Source organism: Apodemus sylvaticus, chromosome 9, assembly GCF_947179515.1.
Source record: "Apodemus sylvaticus chromosome 9, mApoSyl1.1, whole genome shotgun sequence".
In the NCBI taxonomy this organism is placed as follows: domain Eukaryota; kingdom Metazoa; phylum Chordata; class Mammalia; order Rodentia; family Muridae; genus Apodemus; species Apodemus sylvaticus.
This window is the reverse complement of record NC_067480.1, coordinates 38,712,888-38,736,907: the sequence shown is the minus strand read 5'-3', so window position 1 is coordinate 38,736,907 and position 24,020 is coordinate 38,712,888. Positions and strand designations below refer to the sequence as shown.

At 55.9% G+C, this 24,020-nt stretch overlaps 2 protein-coding genes across 7 annotated transcripts; both read left to right on the top strand.

Annotated features, from left to right (window-relative positions):
• Nucleotides 1-1,994: 1,994 nt before the first annotated feature.
• Slc11a1 (solute carrier family 11 member 1) lies at nt 1,995-11,756 on the top strand. Of its 5 annotated transcripts, none has more exons than XM_052193772.1 (15): nt 1,998-2,149; nt 2,586-2,725; nt 3,650-3,772; nt 4,024-4,143; nt 5,966-6,072; nt 6,428-6,498; nt 6,794-6,861; nt 7,036-7,191; nt 7,829-7,987; nt 9,392-9,481; nt 9,577-9,696; nt 9,988-10,137; nt 10,502-10,575; nt 10,996-11,149; nt 11,293-11,579. In XM_052193772.1, exons 1-15 carry the CDS (start codon nt 2,143-2,145, stop codon nt 11,482-11,484), a joined length of 1,731 nt encoding a protein of 576 aa, XP_052049732.1. In that variant the 5' UTR covers nt 1,998-2,142; the 3' UTR covers nt 11,485-11,579. The 5 variants fall into 5 exon arrangements, with proteins under 5 accessions (XP_052049735.1, XP_052049731.1, XP_052049732.1 ...); XM_052193774.1 differs by having other exon boundaries at nt 1,999-2,149; nt 11,246-11,472; XM_052193771.1 differs by lacking the exon at nt 10,502-10,575 and having other exon boundaries at nt 1,997-2,149; nt 11,293-11,756.
• A 5,530-nt stretch (nt 11,757-17,286) lies between these two features.
• On the top strand, nt 17,287-22,740 carry Ctdsp1 (CTD small phosphatase 1). Of its 2 annotated transcripts, XM_052193776.1 has the most exons (7): nt 17,290-17,772; nt 19,038-19,186; nt 19,552-19,656; nt 19,804-19,860; nt 20,412-20,504; nt 20,619-20,804; nt 21,225-22,740. In XM_052193776.1, exons 1-7 carry the CDS (start codon nt 17,706-17,708, stop codon nt 21,351-21,353), a joined length of 786 nt encoding a protein of 261 aa, XP_052049736.1. In that variant the 5' UTR covers nt 17,290-17,705; the 3' UTR covers nt 21,354-22,740. The 2 variants fall into 2 exon arrangements, with proteins under 2 accessions (XP_052049737.1, XP_052049736.1); XM_052193777.1 differs by lacking the exon at nt 19,552-19,656 and having other exon boundaries at nt 17,287-17,772.
• Nucleotides 22,741-24,020: the final 1,280 nt, after the last annotated feature.

Sequence of the window (24,020 nt, the reverse complement as noted above, 5' to 3'; positions counted from 1 at the left end):
AGACAGCTACAGTAAAGTGTACCTGTATACATAAATCTTTAAAAACAAGTTTATACCGGGTAGTGGTGGCCCACACCTTTAATCCCAGCACTTGGCAGGCAGAGGCAGATGGATTTCTGAGTTCTAGGCCAGCCTGGTCTACAGAGTGAGTTCCAGGGCAGCCAGGGCTACACAGAGAAACCCTGTCTCGAAAAACCAAAAATATAAAAAAGTAATAAATAAATAAATAAATAAATAAATAAAAACAAGTTTATTTAACTGGTACAAGGACCAGGGAGGTGGCCCGGTGCATCAGAGCATTTGCCTTGCAAGCATGAGGAACAGAGATCTAGACCTTAGCACCACCTACAAAAAGGCACCATACACTCACATGCATATACCACACACAGCCACACACCCATCATCCCCAAGACTCACAATGTTCATGCTCATGCGTGCGCGCGCGCACACACACACACACACACACAGATACAAGGCAGCTATGACACATACCTATAATCTCTACACTCAGGTGCAGAGGCAGGAGGACTGGAAGTCTGAGCCAGCCTGGGCTACATAAAGCCTGTCTTAAAAAAATCAAGGACCTGCTGGGCAGTGGTGGTGTACACTTGTAATCCCAGCACTCTGGGAGGCAGAGGCAGGCGGATTTCTGAGTTCGAGGCCAGCCTGGTCTACAGAGTGAGTTCCAGGACAGCCATGGCTATACCGAGAAACCCTGTCTCGAAAAAACCAAATCCAAAAAAACCAAAAAAAAAAAAAAAAAACAAGGACCGAAGCTACAGGTCAATGGTAGAGCACTCTACAGGTGTTCAAGGCTCACCCAGAACACACAATTCTCCTGCCGTAGCCTCTGGAGGCATGTGCTACCACGCTGAATTAATATGTAAGCTTTTGAAAGTGTCTTTTTTTTTTTTAAACACACATCATTTTAAAAAACAAGTACACATCATTCTCCCACTACACTACTTCCTTACGGCTGGTTTTACTTTGCATTTTGAGCAACGTTTCATTAAATTGTTGGGACCTTAAACTCAGTCTGCAGCCCAGGCAGACGATGAACTTCTCATTCAGTCTAATTTCCTGAAGATTTCTCCGTGGGATGTTATAGGTATCCACATACCTGCTGATGGACAGCTCAGATAATTCCAGCTTCTGGTTATTGCAAAAAAAAATTATTATTAAATTAAAAAATAACGTCACTATTAAATAAATATCAACTTAATACTTTTTTGTGTGGTTTTTTTTTTTTTGTTGTTGTTGTTGTTTTTGTTTTTCGAGACAGGGTTTCTCTGTGTAGCCCAGGCTGTCCTGGAGCTCATTCTGTAGACCAGGCTGGCCTCGAACTCAGAAATCCACCTGCCTCTGCCTCCCAAGTGCTGGGATTAAAGGCGTGCGCCACCATGCCCAGCATCAACTTAATACTTAATATTAAATTATTAATATTAATTTAATATTAATTTAATAGTGTAATATTAAATAAAATATATTTAAAAAATAAACGTCATGTGGAGTTTTTTGTTTGGACATATGTTTCATTTCTCTGGGGTACATGCCCAGGAGTTCATTCTGTGATATGGGCACAGCATTCACCCATGGTTATCTGAGCGAGACCCTCACAGGTGCACAGGACAGAAGGACTTTTTACCTCCCTCCCACCTTTCCTGGAGGTCAACCAATGACCCTTGAGCTGCAGACTGAGATGAAAGACCTGACTGTGTATGAGCATGTGTGTGTTTGTGTGTGTGTGTGTGTGAAGCTGACATGAAATATTAAACATTTATACCCAAATGGCAGGAAGTGCCTGAGATCAGAGGTAATTTTGGAATTAAATTGGGGTACCTGGAATGGGGCCAGAGTTATGGAACAGAGGGTATCCAGGAGAGGAACGAGGGTCAAAGCTGTGGGTGACCACCCCCTTCCGCCACAACTGGCCACTTCTGCCTTTGGCGAGTGTTTCGAAATGCCAAGTGTGTGAAATTGTGAGCATGCCCTCGGTGATGTGGAGATGAAGTCCGTCAGGATGGGAAGGGCGTGGGTTCCCTACTCTTACTCACTCGGACCAGCACCCACAGAAGGGGACAGATTGAAGAGCTGTCGGGCTTGGTGGTCACACAGCGGATCCTGACGCCTGCCTGTGTCCTCATGATTCGTGAGTGGTGGCCTCCAGGGACCTAATGTGATTCAAGTGGGGACAATTGGAGGGGGCAAGGAAGACTTACAGTCTCTGTGGGGGCTCTGCTCTGCCAGACACACCCATACCCACACCGGAGTCAGGCTCTTGTATGGATTAAGCCTGATGGAGGAGGCAGAGCGTGAGGTCAAGCAGCTGGGGGAGGCGTGGGGTGGGGTGGGGGCTCGGCCTACCCCTCTCTGGGCCTCCTGTCTCACAAATCTCCTGACTCAGGGGATTTGGATTGGAGAAGTTCTGTGCTCACTGGGAGGGAAGTGATTCTGGAAACCTCCGGCTTCACACATAGGTGGACTGGCCAGTCCAGGGAGCAGGGTCCGGGGAGGAGGCAGGTAGCTTGAATCCAAGGCTCTTAAAAGAAGTACACACCCACCTAGCATCCTGGGGTCCCTGACAGGTGACAGGAGCCCCCAGAGGCTGACCAGGCCCAGTTATGGCTCCATTTCCAGCCTGCCTGGCCCAGCACCTCAGCCAGCACCGCCGCCTTCCCAGGAGACCTACCTGAGTGAGAAGATCCCCATCCCCAGCACAGAACAGGTAGGAACGTTAGGAGTGTCCTGGGTGCTTCCTGGGTCTGACATGATCCTCCAAGATCTTGCAGGCTGGGGAGGGGGCATATTCCGTGACGGTGATTATAAGGGCCCTGCTCTGTAGTTATTTGAAAAAACAATCAAATGGTTCTCAAGAAGACATTAGCTTTTCCACAGAAAGAAAGACCCTAGAGACTACTCTGGCATTAAGGGAAGGGACCACCTACACTGGTACATGGTGTGTGTGTGTGTGTGTGTGTGTGTGTGTGTGTGTGTGTGTTGGGGGGGAGGTTAGCATAAGCTCAGTTCCTGGATGCTGTGGTCCAGTCCCGCCACAATCTTTCTCTTTATAATGTATTGTGTTTAGTTAGTTATTTGCACAGATTTGTGTGCGCATGCATAGGCGTGTCCATTAAGTAGCATGCACGTGGAGGCCAGAGGACAACTTGCGAGTCAGCTCACTTCTGCTGTGTGGGTTCCAAGTTTGGTGGCTTCATCCGCTGAGCCCCCTCTCTGTTCCCATTGCCACCATCTAAGCAGATATCTTATATTCAGCCAAACCCAGACATAGAGTTGAGTGGCTGGGACCTCGGTGGTCCCCTGAAGTAGAAGGGTCTGGGAAGGGAGGATGAACTAGGACAAGGTCCCCCTCTCAGGACTCTGCCAAGCCTGAAAGAGGCAGACAGGTCACGTGCAGGCCAGCTGCAGAGGCCACTGCTGAGCAGGACCCATCCAGAAAGCAGAGCCATAGTGACTCAGCAAATCCCACTGGTTCCCCCAGGGTAGGGGCAGCGGTGGCGGCATGGGGTGGGTGACAGGACAGGAGGACAGGGCTGGCCGGCCTGACTGGCTGAGGGGGATAGTGGAGGGCACCTGCGTCCACCCAGGAGCTAACCTGACCTGATTTGCGTACCCCCCCCCCCCCCTCCAGGGTGCATTCAGCCTGAGGAAGCTGTGGGCGTTCACAGGGCCTGGTTTCCTCATGAGCATCGCTTTCCTTGACCCGGGGAACATTGAGTCGGACCTTCAAGCTGGCGCTGTGGCTGGGTTCAAAGTATTGACTGAGTCTGGGCCTCCATGCTGCCTTTGTGGGGAGGGTGGCGACTCAGCTAAGCCAGGGAAGACCCCAGTTCTCCAGAGCAGGCTACACGGGTGGTTTTTTTTTTTTCCTGAGGATAAGTTCATGTGGGGCAGGAAAATGTCCTTGGGGAAGCCCTTCCAGGAAGGAGGCTGTGGGGGAGTCTTCCTATGCACTCCCTGTCAGAGAGGCTGCTCCTGCTGAGGCTCTCCTCTGTTTCCTCACAGCTGCTCTGGGTGCTGCTCTGGGCCACCGTGCTAGGTTTGCTCTGCCAGAGGCTGGCTGCCCGGCTGGGTGTGGTGACAGGCAAGGACTTGGGGGAAATCTGCCATCTCTACTACCCTAAGGTGAGTTGGGCATTGGCAGAGGGGTCGTGGACAGAAAGCACCTCCGGGTGTCAAACTCTGAGCAGCGTCATTAGCTCCCAGGTTTCACAAGTCTAGCTGGCGGACAAAAAAACACAGGTTCAATTCGTAGCACACGGACAAAGCCCCGTAGCCCAGGCTAGCCACTGCTCGCGCAAGACCACCCGAACTACATCATGGTATATCTCAAAGGGGTTCTTTTTTAATCTTATGAATTCACTAACTCGTTGTTTTACACAATTGGAGATTCAACCCAGGAGCTCCTGAATGCTGGATGGGCAATCTACCTTCCAACTACATCTCCAGCGCCTTTCAACGGGATTTAATGTAATTTAACCCTTTCAGGAGTCAGAAGGGCTGGGGGGGGGGGGGTTCCAGGGCAAAAGATGTCACAAAAGCTGATAAGCCATGCCCACACACCATAGGAACCCCAAAGCAGCCGTTTGCTTCTAGAAGCTTGCAACAACTGTTTAATTAACCATGGGAGGGAGTGGCGCTGAGGGTCCTCACCGACATCACTGCCCAGAATGCCTGGGAGGAGGAGGCCTGGTCTCTCTCCACATCCACCTGAGTTAGTCTGTGCCTGTTGCTAAAGAAAGTGCACGAAGCTGAGTAGTTTAGCTTATTATCTGTCTGTCTGTCTGTCTATTTTTATTTTTTCAAAACAGGGTTTCTCTGTAGCCCTGTCCTGAAACTGAGCGCTGGGATTAAACTATTTCCAAGCCTGGCCCTTTAACTTTTTATAAACAAACAAACGGGATGGGCTGGAGAGATGGCTCAGCAGTTAAGAGCACTGACTGCTCTTCCAGAGGTCCGGACTTCAATTCTCAGCAACCACATGGTGGCTCACAACCATCTGTAATGGGATCTGATACCCTCTTCTGGTGTGTCTGATGACAGCAGCAGTGTACTCACACACAACAAACAAACACTTTATTTTAAACAAATGATTGTGCCAGACATGATGACGCACACCTTTAAACTCGGTACTCTGGAGACAGAGGTCTGTGGGTCTCTCTGAGTTCCAGGCTGGTCAGGGATACACAGTGAAAGTCTGCCTCTAAATAAAATCGTCAGGCAGAAGTGGTGCACGCTTGTAATCCCAGCACTCAGGAGGCAGAGGCAGGCAGATCTCTGAGTTCGAGGTCAGCCTGGTCTACAGAGTGAGGTCTAGGACAGCCAGGGCTACTTAAAGAGATCCTGGAGAGAGACAGGGGTGGACACAAAGGAAAGGAAAGATTAGCTAAGGGTATAAACCAATTACAGAGCACATACCTAGAAGCCCCAGTACTGCAAAACAAACAACAGACAAATTAGCTCGCATCTCTACAGGTGCAAGGTGCCAATTTCTGCTTAGCTTTCTTTGGCATGGGAGGAGGGTTCATGGGGTTGGCCTCAGCCACACCAGGCAAGCGTTACCACTCCGTCCTCCAGGCCATCCTTGGACTTGTTTGTCCTCTTGCCTTAGCTTCTGGGCTGTCAGGCCAGTGTCACCAGGTCTGTCCTCTGCTTTAAAGGTCTCAGCCGTGTCTCAACGTGAGGACCAAGGTTCCAACACACAAATCCTTGAGAGACCCAAAATGCCAGACCAAACTACTTTAAGTGTGTCTTTTTTCAGTTTGGGTTTTGGTTTTTCAAGACAGGGTTTCTCTGTGTAGCCCTGGCCCTCCTGTCTTATAAAAGCGGCTGGCAAATGTAAAAACTCACAGGCCTCCTCAGCACCGTGCAGAGCGCGCTAAGGCAAGAAAAGTGAACTATCAAGCAGCCAGCCTTCTTTTAAGGAAGTGACATCTCCTGCCCATAGGTGCCCCGCACCCTCCTCTGGCTGACCATCGAGCTGGCCATCGTGGGCTCAGACATGCAGGAAGTCATCGGGACGGCTATCTCCTTCAGTCTGCTTTCCGCTGGACGGTATCGTGCTAGGGAGTCTACCTCAGGGCCAGGCTGGAGCGAGCCAGTGTTTCCTTCCCAGGCCAAGGACCCCCTGTGTCTACATCATCACCCCATTTCCAGTAGGGCTGGTGGGAGTCTATTCTTTAGAACGTAAGGTGACTTATGAGTCACATAGCACAAATTCCAGGGCTCCCTACCACATCTGGTCCTCTACCCGATTTTGCCTTTCCTGGGTGTCTATGAATGTTCAACAACCCCCCACAACCCCCCATCATCCTAAACTGGCCAAGTCGCATGGGTTCCTGAGTCCCCACCGAGGGTGGGAACCCCACATCTGGACCAGGCTGCGCTAATGCGGCCTACTTGGTTTCAGCATTCCCCTGTGGGGCGGCGTCCTGATCACCATTGTGGACACCTTCTTCTTCCTCTTCTTGGATAACTACGGTGAGCGAAAGCCCCTCTTCTCAGGGGGTGAGAGTGGGCAGGGAGCCCTGCCTTCCGGGCTGTGGCTCCTCCGTGGTGTAGCTGTATGGCTTGAACAACTGACTCTGGTTTCTGTTTTCATTTTCTGTACCACGGGACAGAGCACCCGGGGCTGTGGGGAAGTTTCGATGAGAAAAATAGATGCTAAGCCCTTGGCCCAGTGCCCAGGACACAGTGCTCAGTACAGCCCACTCTCAAGGATTTGTGTGACAGGAATTTGATTTTTTTTTTAAATCCTCCTTCCATACGTCTCTAGGTTTGCGCAAGCTGGAAGCTTTCTTTGGGTTCCTCATTACCATAATGGCTTTGACCTTCGGTTATGAGGTGGGATATCAAGAGTTACGCCCCTCCCCTCGAGTTCACTCCCTTCCCTTCCACCTGGGTAGCCTATGGGTCTAGGGGAAACAGCCCTTAGCTTGATCCATACCTGCCACCTGCCGTCGGGGATGGAGGGGAGGGGAAGAAGGTCCTCGAGGGCTGACCAGGTTCCTTCCACAGTATGTGGTGGCGCGTCCGTCCCAGCGAGAACTCCTTAAGGGCCTGTTCCTGCCCTCCTGCCAGGGCTGTGGGCAGCCTGAACTGCTGCAGGCAGTGGGCATCGTTGGCGCCATCATCATGCCCCACAACATCTACCTGCACTCAGCCTTGGTCAAGGTGAGCAGAGTCTCTGGAGGGTGGAACATGAGGGAGGAGCCCATTTCTGAGCCTGGACTCCTTCCTGCCTCAGATGATTTCGTTGAGGGTCTTAGTTAAGAATGGATTCACTCCCCCCGTTCAGCCTGCCTATAAGAACAGGTCTGAGGCAAATCAACAAAAATCAGTCAAGGCCTAGAAACATCTGCATCCTTGTGTAGGGGACAAAGACAAGGACAAAGTAAATAAAGGAGGGAACTGTGGCTGCCGAAACAAACTGAAAAGACGGGTAGAAAGCCCAAAGGATGGCACAGCAGACGGTGAGGACAGCACGTGCAAAGGTCCTGAGGCAGAAACGAACCAGACATGTCTGACGATGAAGCGTGTTGAAGGGGGAGGGGATATCAGGGCTGAACTCAGAGAGGGACCTCAAAGGTCAGGTCTTCCTTCATTCACATAATTGGCCACTGCGGACCAGACCTCTTGCAAGGACAGAGATGTGGGTAGGCGGCAGCTGACCAGGACCTGAATCAGACTACCACATAGGGACTTTCCCGGAACTGTGACTCAGAGAAGACAGAAGTGTATATGTGGGGATAGGGGTCACTGGGTAACTCTGAGGGACTTTGGCCCTTCCCTTCCCTTCTGCCCTTACTAGTCTAGGGAAGTAGACAGAAACCGCCGGTCGGACATTCGAGAAGCCAACATGTACTTCCTGATTGAGGCCACCATTGCCCTATCCGTGTCCTTCATCATCAACCTCTTCGTCATGGCTGTTTTCGGCCAGGCCTTCTACCAGCAAACCAATGAGGAAGCGGTGAGCCACGCCGTCCCTGTCCCTGTCCCCAGCTCGTTTGTGTATACCCCCACCCCTGTGCCCGCCAGCATTGTCAGGGATTCCAGGTCACAGGGCCACATCCTCTGGAGTCTCTGCAGGACTCTGAGCTCTCCCGATCATCTCAACTCCCGCATGACAGGTGTCAATCACTTTGAAGTACTGCTTGGCTTGAGAGGTTGCTTTGGTACCCGGCATCCCCTGAGTGCCCTGGGGTAAAGCGAGCCAGCCCAACACCTTAGTTCTTGTATGTAGCAAACACGGGACAGGAAGCCAGCCCACCCCCCAGTGAGTGCTCGGGGACAGAGGTGGAACAGTGCAGGGGCACAGCTGCAGAGTGACAGGCTAGGGCTGGGGTCCCTGAGGGAGCCTGGCTGCTCCGTTCCCTCTGGAGACACCGGAGCCGGGGAGGGGGGCACTCGGGGACTCGTTAGCCACTGCACTTGGAAGTCCTTGCTAAGTGTCCCGAGTGTGTGAGGGTGTGTCCAATCTTGGGTGTCACTCTGCCACTTTGCATGAGGGAGAGAACTCTATGGGGACTTGGGAGCCTAGTTTCTCTTCCTCCCTTCCTTTCCTCTTTGTTTTTCAAGACAGGATTTCTTTGTGGGTAACCAGGCTGTCTCAAGCCGGCCTCAGACTCACAGAGATCCACCTGCCTCAGCCTCCCAAGTGTCGGCTTTAAAGGCGTGCGCCACCACCGCCCGGCGGAAGCCTATTTTCAAGTCCGAGTGACCACAGGCCCTTGATGAACGGAGGCTGTGGAAAGTGGTGCGGACGCACTTTTTTTTTTCTGGGATCAGTGTGCTGATCCCAGAGGCTGGAAGCCCGGTTCTCATCCGGAGCTGCACTGTGAATTCTAACAACACATTCCCAGTGAGAGAAATAAAACCAACCTGGGCGTGGTGGCACGTGACTTTAATCCCAGCACGCGGTAGACTGAAGACAGATCTCTGAGTTCAAGGCTGGCCTGTCCTGCACAGGGGATTCCAAGGTAGACCAGGGCTTCTCTGTATAGCCTGAGCTGTCCTGCAACTTGGCCTATAGACCAGGCTAGCCTCGAATTTACAGAGATCTGCCTGCCACTGCCTCCCAAGTACTAGGATTCTTTAAGGCATGTCTGACCAATGCCTGCCTGGGCCTTTGGGCCTCAGGGCCTCAGTTTTTTTTAATTTTTTAAATTTTTTTTTATGGTTTTTTGAGACAGGGTTTTTCTGTATAGCCCTGGCTGTCCTGGAACTCACTCTGTAGACCAGGCTGGCCTCGAACTCATAAATCCTCTGCCTCCCAGTGTGCTGGGATCGGATTGGTGGGGCCTAGCTGGGGTCCTGATTTTCCAAAAGTGAGTTTGCATTTCCCACCTCCCTCCTACTGACGCCCCGCCTGCAGTTCAACATCTGTGCCAACAGCAGCCTCCAGAGCTATGCTAAGATCTTCCCCAGGGACAATAACACAGTGTCTGTGGATATTTATCAAGGCGTAAGTGCGCTTAGGTTGGATGTTTGGCCACGCCTCGTCGGGGGTGGGGCCTCTATTGGGCGGGGCCTCTGTCTGACCACACCTCCTCCCTCTAGGGTGTGATCCTCGGCTGTCTCTTTGGCCCTGCGGCCCTCTACATCTGGGCAGTAGGTCTCCTGGCAGCGGGGCAGAGTTCCACTATGACCGGCACCTATGCAGGGCAGTTCGTGATGGAGGTGGGTATCGAGGGCCCAAGGACAGCGCTGCTAGAGGCTTGGACGCTGGGCCTTTCTGAGTTGCAGGGGGCTAAGAGAGACAGAATTCCCCAAAGCCCTTCCATACTCAGCAACCGGTTACAGGAATCCTCCCTCGCCCGCTTGTCCTTTATCCCACCACCAAGAGTCAGAGCTGCCCCATTTCCAAGACAGACAAATGCGCGGGGGGTGGGTGGGTGGGTGGGTGTTGGGAGCGGGTGGCTGAAGCCACCGAGGCCACTTAGTCCCACCAGGGTGCTTGGTCCCACCCAGGGTTTCCTTAAGCTGCGGTGGTCCCGCTTCGCCCGCGTCCTCCTCACTCGCTCTTGCGCCATCCTGCCCACCGTGCTGGTGGCTGTCTTCCGCGACCTGAGGGACCTGTCCGGCCTCAACGATCTACTCAATGTTCTTCAGAGTCTATTGGTGAGACCCAGAGTCTAGCCAAGGAGGAGCAACAGCAGCCCCCTCCCCTAAAAGTCCTACAGGGTTTACCCTGAACACTCGCAGGATTCTACAGCCACACTAAAAAGCAAGAGTCCCCACTGTCCCCATTCCACAGATGGGACAACCAATGCATTGGGTTGGTTGACTGGAGGCTGAACTGGCATTCAGACTCCAGCGCATCTGAGAGCCCTGCACCGAGACACAGAATACTGACTGCTCAGGGCTCTTAGGGGCCGATCCCAAAGGCTCCCAGCCAGAGGAGAGGCAGAACTCCCCACGCCCACTCCCTGCTGTAGCAAAGCAGGGTCGGTCTCTGAGCCTCAGTCTCCACCACTCCCCACAGCTGCCCTTCGCCGTGCTGCCCATTTTGACTTTTACCAGCATGCCAGCTGTCATGCAGGAGTTTGCCAACGGCCGGTGAGTCCTCCCTCCCCAACCCCGGCGGTGGCACCGCCTTCTATCCGCTCAGCCGGAGCAACTGTCATCTCCCCCCTTCCCGAGAGACCAAGGCCCCAAGACCTTAAGGCACTCGCCCAGGGTCACACAGCTACTAAGTATGGGAACCAGGGTTTGCTGGCGGCTGTTGCTAGAACCCCGGGCTTACTCTCACCACACTCCTTGCCAAGTCCTGTCAGAGCCTGAAGAGCCCCCAAGTGGCTGACGGGGGCTCTGTCCGCTCTGACCACACAGGTCAGAGGAGGTGTCCTGTTGCTTGACCTCCAGCTCTGAGCGAGCCTGAGGTCCGGAGGGGAGGGCCGGGGTGGGGGGTGGGGAGGCCAGCCAGGTGGTCCGGCTGCAGCCAGCCACAGCCAGCCCTGAGCATCCGTTCCTTCCCAGGCTGAGCAAAGGCATCACTTCCTGCATCGTAGCACTAGTCAGCGCCATCAACCTGTACTTTGTGGTCACTTACCTGCGCAGCCTCCCGCACCCTGCCTACTTTGGCCTTGTGGCTCTGCTCGGCGTGGGTTACCTGGGCCTTACTGCTTATCTGGTACCGGGGGTCAGCCAAGGGGCAGGGAGGGCAGGAGGGGGAGTCACGGGGCTTCTGCGGAGCTCTGGCCTCTCCTTCACTCATGGTCTTCCCCAGGCCTGGACCTGTTGCCTCGCCCACGGGGCCTCCTTTCTGACCCACAGCTCCCATCGGCACTTCCTATATGGGCTCCCTATCGAGGAGCAGGGGCACGCGCATGGGCACAGCGAGGCCACCCGTGGCAACCCGCAAGCGTAGAGGCCACAGGATGGACACAGCAAGGCGATTGGAGGTCCCCTACCTACCGGCTGTCTGGACTTCCGGTTTCCAGTTTGGACAAGTGCTTTTACCTCTGAGTAAAATGACACCCATCTTACCACCACAACCTAAGAGACTTAAAACACAGTACCTAGGGCTAGAGAGATGGCTCAGGTGCTAAGAACTCTCCTTTCAGAAGACAGGGACTCAATTCCCAGCATCAACATGGTGGCTTTCAAAGGAAATAACTCCAGTTCCAGGGCATTTAGTGCCCTCTTCTGGCCGTCTCCACTGGCACTTTCCCGCCCATGGTGCACAGACAAACACACAGGCAAAATGCCCATATACATAAAAATGATCTCAAACAAAAGTGTCTGGTGCTTAGCTCCTAAAAGATATCCAAAAGCTATTTATTTGGTGCAGTCTTGTAATCCTAGCCCTGACTTAACAGTGCAAGGCTGAGGTAGTAGGAAAGTGAGTTCCAGGCTAGTATATACCCAGACCGCCTCAAACAGAACCACCTGTCTCAGAGCTGCTGTCTCAGTCCAGTATGTGGAAGATGACGGCAAGAGTCCTAAAGAGTTATAGGTCATCCTCCTTAGAAAGTGAGGCCAAGCCGGCGGTGGTGGCGCATGCCTGTAATCCCAGCACTTAGGAGGCAGAGGCAGGCGGATTTCTGAGTTCGAGGCCAGCCTGGTCTACAGAGTGAGTTCCAGGACAGCCAGGACTACACAGAGAAACCCTGTCTTAAAAATAAATAAATAAATAAACAAACAAATAAGTAGAGTCCAAGTCCAACCTGGGCTACCTGAAAGCCTGACTCAAGAAGGAAGTAAAAAGGAAAGAGGACCAGGAGATAGAAGAGGAGAGGAGGAGGAGGAGAACAATTTGACAAACTTGGGGGTTGGAAGGGTAGGGCTGGAAGAAACTTTATTATTTTTGTTTGTTTTTCGAGACAGGGTTTCTCTGTGTAGTCCCGGCTGTCCTGGAACTCACTCTGTAGACCAGGCTGGCCTCGAACTCAGAAATCCGCCTGCCTCTGCCTCTCATGGAAGAAAGTTTAAAAAAATACAAACAGTCCGATGAACCAAGCCGTAGCTCCCCTCTGTTCCAAAGCGCTAGAAAATCTAAACGTCCAATTCCCTAACCTTCCAAATGACTGATCATCCCCTACTCTTTTTTGTACGTGAAACCTATTTTCCAGGGAGTAAAACCTAGAAATGGCTCCTTCTCTTTCGGGAGCCAGGCCATAAACAACCCAAAAGTCTGTGCCTTCAAGGCCCACTCCGTTTGCCATCTCCGCAGGGAACCGGGCTGAGCCGACTCCCACGCTGCGCGCTCGGGGCTCCCTGCTCGCCACTCTCGGCTCCCCGGGGCAGGGACTCTCCCGAGCGCCCACGCCCCGGCCCGGGCCCTGCCCTTCAAGGGCAAGCGGAACTCAGGTGAGAGGAGGTGCTTTCTCCCCGGGGAGGTAGAGAGAGGCGGCGTGGGCGGGGAGTCCCCTCCTCCGCGGTGAGTGTCCCCGCACCCTTCGCCCCGTGTAGACCTAGCACTTTGCAGACGCTCCCTAGGCAGTTTCTAGGCTCCCCTAAGTCCTCCTCCCGACTCCACCGGTTCCTTGCGCTCCAGCCTGGAACAGTCCAGAGCCGCACGGAGGAAGGGGCGTCCCGTGAGCCTTTCCCCAGGGTTGAGCCCGTGGGAGGTTCGCGATCTGAAAGTAGCTCCCGTTACCCGGAACCCAGCTTGGGAAGGCTGTGGACTGACCGCTCAGATTGGGGCGCTTGTTTATGAAAAGAATTTCCTCTTTCTTAAAAGGGCAACGAAAAGAGTGGGGCCCAAAAGGAGCAGCGAAGGGAGAGAGGTCTGGCGCAACCCGAAGGGCAGTGGGAGAGGGTGCCTGAGCCAGAGTCCTCCCCACGCCTTGGGGCTTGCTGCTGGAGGAGGTGGGACCCGAGATAATTAGGGGTAGGGGCTGGCAAGGACAGCATCTCCAGACTCCCCTCCAGATCTCCTGCTGGCCCCCAACTCGATGCACATTCTGACAAATTACTTGGCATTAGTTGGGTGCTTTATTTTTTATTCTCATTTTTTTTTTCTTTTTGTGATTAAGCCCTGGGTTAGAAGTGGAGGAGAGGTAAAGTCCCGAATTAAAGAGGATGTCAGCTGTCCAGGAGTTCTCGGGAAGGGGGTGGGTGGACTAACTAAACTGGCGGGATGTGTCACCCGACACAGTGAGTTCAGGGAGACACACTGAACACAGGAAATAAGAAAGGGCTAACAACGAGCCTGCCCAAAATTCCTGGTTCTCAGACGCTGTGGGATGGGGCTGGGGGACCCAACGCTGATCATTTGACTAGTTAAGTTTAGGACTTAGAATTGAGCGCTGAGAAGGTACGTTTGCCTCAGAACACTCACTGCTCCTTGGACTGTTCTAACGACTGAACCTCGCAGCTCCTGTGGCAGGTAATGACATATGGCAGCAAACAACAGCCTGGATGTCCAGCTCCAGGGGACAGGACACTCTTCAAGCCTCCAAAGGCATCCCCAACACTTGCTGCATACACTACCACGTCTACATAAAAATCAATCTTAGCCGAGATTAGCACTGCGGCAGGCACACGCCTTAATATCCTCAGCGCTCTGGAGGCAGAAGCAGGTGCGTCCCCATGCGCTGGAGGCCAGCTCAGTCTAAGGAGCAAGTTTCAGTCCAGCAAAGGCTATAGAGAGACTGGCTCTCAACATTAATAATATAGCTGGGCGGTGGTGGCGCACGCCTTTAATCCCAGCACTTGGGAGGCAGAGGCACCTGGATTTCTGAGTTCGAGGCCAGTCTGGTCTACAGAGGGAGTCCCAGGACAGCCAGGGCTACACTGAGAAACGCTGTCTCGAAAAACCAAAAATAAATAAATAAATAATAATATAAAAATCTTGGGGTCAGTGATGTCTAAGTATGTCAAGGTGCCAGTCACCGTTCCCAAGGATCAGCGTTCAGTCCTTGGGGCCCACATGGATGCATTCTCTAACTCCACACATGTAATGTGACAAATGCTTGCTCACACACAGAAAAATGATGATTTAACCTGGCCCATGACACAGGGTTTCTCTGTGTAGCCCTGGCTGTCCTGTTGTAGAAGAGTCTGGCCTTGAACTCAGACCTCTGCCTCCTGAGCCCTGGAATTCAGCCAACCTGTCTGACTTACCAAGGCCCAAGGTCAGCCATTTCCAGCCAGAGACTGGGTTCCATGTTTGCTCCTCCAGCACCGTGGTAGTTGCCCTGAAGACCCCAGCCCCAAAACTCCAATTGAATTTAAGGAAGAGGCCCGCCCTAGGGCGTCCCTGGGCCTCCGAGGCCCTAGGTGGGCACCGTCCCCTGCGGACCTGCTTCCCTGAGGGCTTCCTACCAGGCCTCCTTCCCGTCCATCCACAAGTGGGAACCTGAGGGACGGACGCTTGCCTCAGTTGTCCTGCAGTATCCTGCCCAGTCCCCGGAAAGCAGTCTATGAGTATTTAAAAACAATCACCATAGGGGCTGGAGAGATGGCTCAGTGGTTAAGAGCACTGCCTGCTCTCCCAAAGGTCCTGAGTTCAAATCCCAGAACCACATGGAGCCTCACAACCATCCGTAATGGGATCCGATGCCCTCTTCTGGTATGTCTGGTATACTCATACATAAAGTAACAAATCTCTGAATAATTGTAATAGGTTGTGTGGGTAAAGCCCCTTACCATGGGGGAGGGGAGACAGCAGCGGAGATGGAGCTGCTGCGAGGAGACAGACGACAAACACCCGCCCCCACCCTCCCGACTGGCAGTGCAGTCCTCACAATGCCCCCGGAACAGGGCGAGGGCTACCGAGCTTCCGGCGGATTGAAGGAACCCCCAGCTAAGGCCTGGAGGGGGTGATAGGGCTCTTGAGGGCAGGTTCGTGAGTGTCGGGGTGGGGGTCACGACGGGAGTGAATCTTAGGCAGCCAGCCGCACGGCCCAGTCGCTGCACCCCGACTCATTCAACTTCGGGTCACACATGTCCCTTTGGGAAAGCTGAGGCACCCCCGTGGGCCTGGCCAGGGCTCGGAGAGAGGCTCGGGCCTGGGCTGGGAACGACGACTTTCCCAAGCTGTCCCTTCTTCTTTCCGAGGAGTCCGCTAGATCCCGAGTGCAGTTAGGGGCTCGGGACCCAGGGCACCAGTCCTGGAGGCGAAGACCTTGGGGTGTAAGGAGGGCGGTCTTGGGGCTCCCCAAGGGCAGGAGGAGGGGTCTGGGATCAGCGCCCCAGATTAGCTGCTGGTCGGCGACACCCGGCTGGCGCGCACGCAGAGCAGCGCCTCAGCCCGCTCTCTGCTGGGAAGCCACAGGACGCCGCCCACCCCACCCCACCCCACCCGGCCACAGGGCCCAGGGGAGGAAGTGGGGTGTGCGTGGCAAAGGCTTGGCATTGGTGTTTTTTAAACTAAGGCGAATGAAAGGAACTTTGTAAGACAGGAAAAATAAAAAATAAAAATAAACGAACCACAGCCCCAGAGCGACGCAACTGGGGGGCTTCCTGCGGGAAGATTCTGTATGCAAACGCAGATCCAGGCTCTGGCTGGGGTGTGTCACCACAGATCCGGTGACACGTGTGTTTAAACTCTGAAAGGTTGCAGTCGCAGGCGCCCTCGGGCGGGCGCTGGGCCCTCCCTCCGCGCGCGAGTCCCCTGGGCACTTGGGAGCACAGCCAGCCCTAGAACGGGCCCTCTAATAATCGCAGATGGGGCGGGGCGGGCGGGTGCAGGGCCTCTAAACAAGGTGGTATTTCTTCTATTTCGATGGGATTTGGCCCTGCCAAGGACTACGAGGCATGTTCCAAGCCGAGGGAACAGCACGTACAAGATGCACAGCCCTGAGCAGCCGAGGCTCGCCCTCCGCCCGGGGAAACGCTCAGGGTTTGGCGCGGAGAGGGCTGCGTTTGCTGCAGGACAAACGGTAAAGGTGGGCGCAGAAGTGGAAGCTTCCCATCCTGGGATGTTCTCGAGACTGCAGCGAGTGCCGAGCGTTACCGTTGCATCACGAACCTAATTTAGGACTGGAGAGGTGGCTCCGCAGTTAAGAGAAATTACGTCCCTTGCAGACCGACCACCAGAATGAGTTCAAGGCACTCAAGCAGCACGGGGCGGCTGACGTCGCCCCCAACTCCTGCCCCAGGGGAGGGCGCCCCCTTCTGGCCTCTGAAGGCTCTGGCATGCATACGCAAAAATAAAATCAATCTTTCTTCAGTTCCATAATTTGATGAGTTTGCATAACTGGAGCTACCAAGGAATGCTTTTTTTTTTTCTCTTTTTTGGTCGGGATATCCACAACGTTAGACAAAAGACCCATTGTGGAGGCGGTGGGAAGGCGTAGGGGGTAAAGGTGCGACTGGCAAGGCTGACCACCTGAGTTTGATGCCCCTCCCAAATAGTGGAAGAACTCCTGGTCTGCACTGATAGAATGTGCATCCTCCTCCACACACAAGTATAACTAAATTTTTTTAGGGGCTGGAAAGATGGCTCACGGGCACGTTACTCTCAAAAGCACCCCATTTCCGTTCCTAGGGCCCACGCCATTAACTCCAGTTCCAAAGGAATCTGACGCCCTCTTCTGGCCTCAGAGTGCACTGCAGCTACGTGTGCACATACATATTTGCAGGCCATACACATGAAATAATTAAATTAAAAAAAATAAAATAAAACTCATTTTACAGAAAGTTAGCGTCATCCCATTTTCCAGAGGAACAAACGGAGGCAGCTCGTGTCAGTCAGCACTTTGGAATGCGCGGAGGTGGAGCCCGGTCGTCCTCGGGCACTCCGGGCTGGGCGCTTGGGGCGGGCCTCGAGCCCCGGGGCTCCGTGGCCCGCATGGCGGGTTAAGGCCGCCCGCTCTGCCACGCAGCCGCAGACGCCAGGTCCAGCCAGCACACCGCAGGAAGCGAGGCGACGCCCCCTGGATCTCCGCAGGAACCCGGCCCGCCTCCCAGCCCGCCGGGCCCCAGAAGTGATGAAAGCTGTGGCCGAGTCCCAGGCGCGCCGAAGCCGTTGCCCTTTTAAGGGGAAGCCTTGAAACGGCGCCCGGGTTCCATGTTTGCATCCGCCTCGCGGGGAGGAAACTCCATGTTGTAACAAAGTTTCCTCCGCGCCCCCTCCCTCCCCCTCCCCCCGAGAACCTGGCTCCCCTCCCCTCCGAAGCTCGCGGGGATCCCTCCCTCCCACCCTCCCCTCCCCCCCCGCGCCCCGATTCCGGCCCGAGCCGGGGGGGAGGCCGGGCGCCGGGGCCAGAGTCCGGCCGGAGCGGAGCGCGCCGGGCCCCATGGACAGCTCGGCCGTCATTACTCAGATCAGCAAGGAGGAGGCGCGGGGCCCGCTGCGGGGCAAAGGTACGCCGGCGGCGGGAGGGGAGAACGGGGCCGGGGGCCGCCCCCGCGCCGCAGTGGCTGCCACTGTCCCGGGCGCGCGCCTCGGCCCAGCCCGAGCCCCCGCCAGTGAGGCCGGGGAGAGTTTGAACTCCGCGAGAGTCCGAGGCGCTGGGCGGGGCCTGGCGCCGCTAGCGCGCTCGAATATGCTTCTAGTAGGGAAACTGAGGCAAGAGGCGAGCGAGGGGCTAGTGGGCTGCGGATCCCGGGCGTCGCCCCCTCCCCCAGTTTGGCGCCAATGGGACCAGAAGGTGGTGGGGGGGGGCGGCCGCCTGGCCACCCGCTGAGGCTCCGCCCCCTCCAGGCTGAGCTCTGCAAGGGGTGCCGAGGTGACAGCGGGCTGGGGAGTCTTGCAGGGAACTCCCGCCAACTCCCAACAGGGTTCCCACAAACTCGGGCGTCACGCGTGGAGGTGCGGACGGCACTGTCGGAGGCAGAGAGCCGCTGGCCCTGCAAGGCACACTTGTGTCCACTAGGCACGCGGCACCCCGGCTGGCTGCAACAGGCCGGGCCGTTGGCGTCGGGCCTGTGCACACTTGCAGCCACCCTGTAAGGGGCGCTGCCCGCCCGTGCGGAGCCCCTGGGGCGGGCAAGAGTGGGGCTGCCCTCCCACCCCCAGTGTCAATTTCAAGATTGGGAAGTCACTCGGGGTCTGTCCACTGGCCAGTCCTAGCTCTTTGGGGGGCTGGGGGGGAGCTGGAGGCAGGAAGGTTTAGAGGAGAGGCTTGGTGGGGGTAGGTCTGTCAGTTAGGCTGCTGCCTGTCCTCTCTAAGGCTAAGGTTGAGACGGGGCGGGGTGAAGGAGGTGGGGCCCGCGGGGCTGACAGCCCTGGGACGCTGGCCTCTGGGCCCAGGCACAATGAGGACTTTGGACTCACTGGGTAGACAGAATGGAGGGAGAGTGGGAGTGGACGATGGGGCCCCGAGCCCTGACGGTCCTGAGCAGGGGCTGCTCAGGTAAGGTCCACCTGTGGGGTCAGATGACCGAGAACCCACCGTGAGGAAAATCGGTCCCTCCAGCCGCCTCCAGTGGCTGCCTTCATAGCCGCGCCAGATTTCCTTAAGTCTCCGAGTTGCAGGCGCCCTGGAGTGGCCCGTGGCGGGGCCCCTGGAAGGGGGGTTTTCTGGAGGACAGCCACCCTGTCGTGTCTCCCGATGGAGGGCGAAAGCTCCCCTTCTCCGAGCCTCAGTGCATGCGGGCAGCATGCTCACACCCACTTCTTGCTTCAGGTGACCAGAAGTCAGCAGTTTCCCAGAAGCCCCGGAGTCGGGGCATCCTCCACTCCCTCTTCTGTTGTGTCTGCCGAGATGATGGGGAGCCCCTGCCTGCCCACAGTGGGGCTCCCCTGCTGGTGGAGGAAAATGGCGCCATCCCTAAGGTTTGTGGTGATTGGATTGCACCGGGACCTAGCCGGAAGTGGACTTGGCAGAGAGGAGTATAGGTTAAACTTCACTGACAGGCGTGCAGACCCTGAATTGTGCAGCGAGGGAGAGCGCTTGCCCTCTAGGCCCGCCCCTTTCCCAGCCCCCACTGCAGCCTCCTAGCCCACAGTTGTGCCTTTCTTCTTGGTGGGAACTTTGTGAGGTGAAGAAGAAGGGCCCACATATCTTACCCATGTCCCACCGTTGACAAGACAGACCCAAAGCTGGGGAGTGGGGGGAAGGTCTGGTTGGGTCGCAGATCTCTATCTGGGGTGGGAAGCCCGTGTAGGAGGTGCCCTTCCAGCCCAGCCCCTCCCCACAGCACACCCCAGTGCAGTATCTGCTGCCCGAGGCCAAGGCCCAGGACTCAGACAAGATCTGCGTGGTCATCGACCTGGACGAGACCCTGGTGCACAGCTCCTTCAAGGTTGGCCCTGCCCAGCACCTCTCAGCATACAGTGTCTTGGAGGGGGGGGCCCTGCCCTGGCCAGGGAGGGAGGTCTCTGCTGGATTTCACCCCCCCACCCCCCTGCCCCACCCCCGACCAGCCCCAGCAGTTGTTCTTTCCTTCCAGCCTGTGAACAACGCCGACTTTATCATCCCGGTGGAGATTGATGGAGTGGTTCACCAGGTGAGGGTCGGAGGGAGGTGGGGTTGGCACCCGCACCACACCCAGCCCACCTATCTTGAGAGAGCCCCACAGAGAACATTGATAAATGGGGCGTGTCCAAAGCTCAGAGGGTGAGAACCCAAGAGTCCCCGGTTCTCCAGAGATGGAGCAGACACCCAGACGTGCGGCCTGGGCTCCTGGTCCTGTCCAGTGGAGCCCTCTTACCCCCACTGCCCGGGACCCAGTTCAAGTAATTCAGGATAGGTTGTGGTGCTGGCCAGCCTGTTCTCCATTACTTGGCTCGGGTGCCGGTGCCCTGCAGCCTTGGGGTGAGAGGGCTAACCTGGACTCCTGCATTTGGATAAAACAAATGTGGGCAAGGGAGTGACACCCGCTAGGTGACGTGGGACCACCGGAATCCCATGCCGATCCTCTTGAGGAAGCGGGGATGGTTGGGGCAGCTTGTGGCCCAGCCTCTCTAGACTACGCTACCTCCTTCGCTATTCCCATTCCGTTTGTTGATCGCCCTTGAGCCTGCCGGCCAGCAGCTCTCTCACTGCCTTGTTCCCCAGGTCTATGTGCTGAAGCGGCCCCATGTGGATGAGTTCCTTCAGCGGATGGGCGAGCTCTTTGAGTGTGTGCTGTTCACTGCCAGCCTTGCCAAGGTGAGCCCTTGCCCGGGGGTCTGGGCCAGCGATACTCCACCCACCCACGTTTAACAAGCAACTGGGTACAGCCCTGGATAGGACTTCTCTGAGGTGACTTGCCTCCTACCCCAGTATGCAGACCCCGTAGCTGATCTGCTGGACAAGTGGGGAGCCTTCCGTGCCAGGCTGTTCCGAGAGTCGTGTGTCTTCCACCGGGGGAACTACGTGAAGGACCTGAGCAGGCTGGGCCGAGACCTGCGGCGCGTGCTCATTTTAGACAACTCACCGGCCTCGTACGTCTTCCATCCAGACAACGCCGTGAGTATGCGGGAAGCCTGCGGTGGGCAGAGGACCAGAGCACCTGTGGGTGGCCTCCCCAGCCCTATGCGGGGTGGTAGCGGGGGCTGGTAGTGTCCTGTTACCTGTGTCTGCTCACATACCCCACTTTGCCTGTGTATGGAGGGTCCTCACCCCTGGGGTCCCTGTCCGACGGCCATGCCTGTTAATGGGTCAAAATGAATGCAGTAGAGCCCGGTCAGGGGCCTGCATGAACACCGTAAGCCTAGGTGTGTTGGGGAGCATTCTGCTTACTGGTGTCTACAAGTGAATTTCCCTGTCAGCTGCCAAAAACAAAACAAAACAAAACCCAAAAAAGTATGTGCCTTGTGGCAGGGGTTGGGCTGGACAGGGGGTGGCGCCCCGACATGGGCCCGCCTCACTGTCTTGCTGTCTCGCCAGGTGCCAGTGGCCTCGTGGTTTGACAACATGAGTGACACCGAGCTTCATGACCTCTTACCCTTCTTTGAGCAACTCAGCCGCGTGGACGACGTCTACTCGGTGCTCAGACAGCCTAGGCCCGGAAGCTAGTGAGGTGTCTTGGGGCCAGGACCTGCCCAGCACCAAGGCCCACGCCTCTTCCCAGCAGACTGTGGGCTCCGGCCTGTGCTGTTAACCCGCGGCCAATGGCCCTGGGGAAGAGGCGTCTTCCCCTGCCGTGTTGCCCGGAGGACAGTGAGCCCTCGGGCCCCTGTGCAGTGCCTTCAAACTTTCCCCCTCATCTCAGGGGACCTGGGGGGCCCTACCTGCTGCTCCCCACTTCTGTCTTCTCTTCGCCATGCTGCCATGTTTCTCTGCTGCCAAATTGGGCCTCCACCCCAGCTCCCCTTTGGGAGAAGGGACAGGGTTTCTGCTGCCCCGCGCCTGGGGTCCCCCCACCCCCCAGTCTGAGAACAGTGGACACCCAAGTGCCTTGCATAGAACCCTCCTTACTGGTCAGCTTTACCGACACTCTAGGCTGACCTGAGAGGAACCATTTTCTCCCCTTTCCCTCCTTCCTCCGGGAGGATGGCGCCCACCAGGTTGTACTGGGAAGGAGAGGAAGAAAGTCTCTCATTACAATACACTCGTCAGAGCTGGGGCCTTACTCGGGTCGCCCAGCTTGTCCAAGGCTGATGGCTGCTCCGGAGGATATCACTTAAGCCCCAAGTCTCCCCAGAGCCCTGGGGCTTAGCAGGATGCCCCCATGGTGTTATATAAATATGTATATGTGTATATAGATTTTTTTTAAGGGAAGGAGAGAGGAAAGGGTGGGAACAGACACTTCCCTTGACCCTTCCCTGGGCCCAGAAATTGGGGGAGGGAGGGAAAGGATTTTTACATTTTTAAAACTACTATTTTCTGAACGGAACAAGCTGGGCTGAGACGCCAGGCCTGGTCTTTTGTCTGTCCCAACCTTTTTACTCTTCATTCAAACATTGAGTACCTTCAGCGCCCAGCATGAGCTAGTCCCACCAGCTTAGTGTGTGTGGGGGTGCCTCATCCCTGCGCCCCAGATTTCACGTGCCTTTCAGAGTATCAACAGGAGGTAGACCCTTGTGGGGTTCCGGAGGTCTCCAAACCTTACCAAGCTGCCTCCTCCTGCGCCAACGCCTCCTTCCCTGTACCCCCTGTATCCTGGGCGTGCGACCTCCGCTGTGGCCCCCTGCTGGCTGGGGGTAGCTCCCGGGTCTCTGCCAACTCTGCCTTCTGTTTTCAAAGCCCCTCCGCATAGCTGCTGAGTTTGGAGCTCAAGCCCTTAGGCTCTCCCCAGATTATGAGGGTTAAGTGGACCCGCAAACAAGTGCCAAGGGAGTTGGTGAAGGGAGGGAAGATATGGTTGGCCGCAATCAGATGACTTTCCCGATCAAGTGCCTTTTCTGTGACCTGAGCACCTCAGTGTGATAACTAAAGAGAAAGCTAGATCCCCCCCCTCCTATTCTGCCTCTGTGGTTTTTGGGGAGGGGACGTGGAGTGCGCGAATGTCTCACACCTGTGGCTGCAGTTTTATTTTTCATATTTTCATAACCCTGCTGGGCAGGAGGAAGTTAGCCGAGGGGGACCGCCTGGGCACTCGGTCTGAGTTCGATTGCTAGAGCCCACGTGACGGAAAGAGAAAACGAACTCCCACAAGTTGTCCTCTGACCTCCCATGCACCTCGGCACGAGCTCTCCCCCCACAGATACACGCTCTCTAAACAAATAAAAAATAAAAACCACCGTGCCCCCACCTCTGGAATGCGGGGCAGGGCGGGAGACGGAAGGCTGGGCAGGCTCGGGCCGCCCTCAGCCGATAGCCTTCCGGGCAGTGGGGCCAGCGAGGAGGAGAGTGGGTGGGGCGGGGGCCCGGGTGCCTCCCGCCCGCATTGGCCACGCCCCCCGGCCGCCTGCCAGCGTCGGCCACGCCCCTCCGGCCAAATTCGTCTTCCGTGAACCCCGCCTGGGCGGGGCAGGAAGTGCGGGGCGGAGCCGTTGCTTGCCGCTAGGGGCCTCTCTGCCCTTGCGGACCGACGCTGGGCTGCTAAGCTAGGCGCTCCCCGGTGTAGAGAACCCGGGGTCTGGAAAGGACGAGGGAGCGTGCCTGGTGCACCATTCTCTGAAAGCGTGGAGCTTTAGACGTCCGCTCAGTGGAGAAGGGGTGGCATTCACCTCCCAAACACTGGTCCCTAACCTCTAACTCCACCTCAGGCCAGCCCTTCCTTATCACCACCGAGAATTTAGCCCCAGCCTCCTTTTGCTCCGGGTGTGTTAGTGTGATTGTGTGGCTGGGGGAGCCGCAATAGGTGTGAGACCTCCCACTTTTCGCATTCTGCTTACGGGACCCGGCCCCCTTCTAGGGAACTCCCACTGAGAAGAAACCTACCCAGGAATCAGCTCTGGTCTGGAGCTGCATGGATCGGGGGAGCAGGATTTATACCCTCCCCTGGCCTCCGCCCGCCCTCAGCCGGGACCAGGCTTGGTGTCCCTGCTCTGTATGCAAACGGTGGTCGCCTCAAATTTGCATCCGGGAGGCCCGACAAGTAGAGCTCGGCTTTCATCGAGACTCCCCAGTCCCGCAACCGCACACCCTCTGCCCACGCATAATTAAATCAACCACATGTGTGGGTACTTCCTGTCAGCACCAGCCAGTGTCGGGCCGTGCTTCTGCTCTCAAGGAACACTTCTGACCATTACCGCAAGCAACTTTAGTTCCCGGAGAGCTGGAGAGATGGCTCAGCAT

Bases quoted from the DNA above. Each gene is read 5' to 3' on its own strand.
- Ctdsp1 (XM_052193776.1), top strand. From the start codon at position 17,706: ATGGACAGCTCGGCCGTCATTACTCAGATCAGCAAGGAGGAGGCGCGG. The intron at 17,773-19,037 runs GTACGCCGGCGG...TTCTTGCTTCAG, and splicing joins GGGCCCGCTGCGGGGCAAAG to GTGACCAGAAGTCAGCAGTT. The intron at 19,187-19,551 runs GTTTGTGGTGAT...CCCTCCCCACAG, and splicing joins AAAATGGCGCCATCCCTAAG to CACACCCCAGTGCAGTATCT.
- Slc11a1 (XM_052193771.1), top strand. The intron at 3,773-4,023 runs GTATTGACTGAG...GTTTCCTCACAG, and splicing joins GCGCTGTGGCTGGGTTCAAA to CTGCTCTGGGTGCTGCTCTG. The intron at 6,073-6,427 runs GTATCGTGCTAG...ACTTGGTTTCAG, and splicing joins AGTCTGCTTTCCGCTGGACG to CATTCCCCTGTGGGGCGGCG.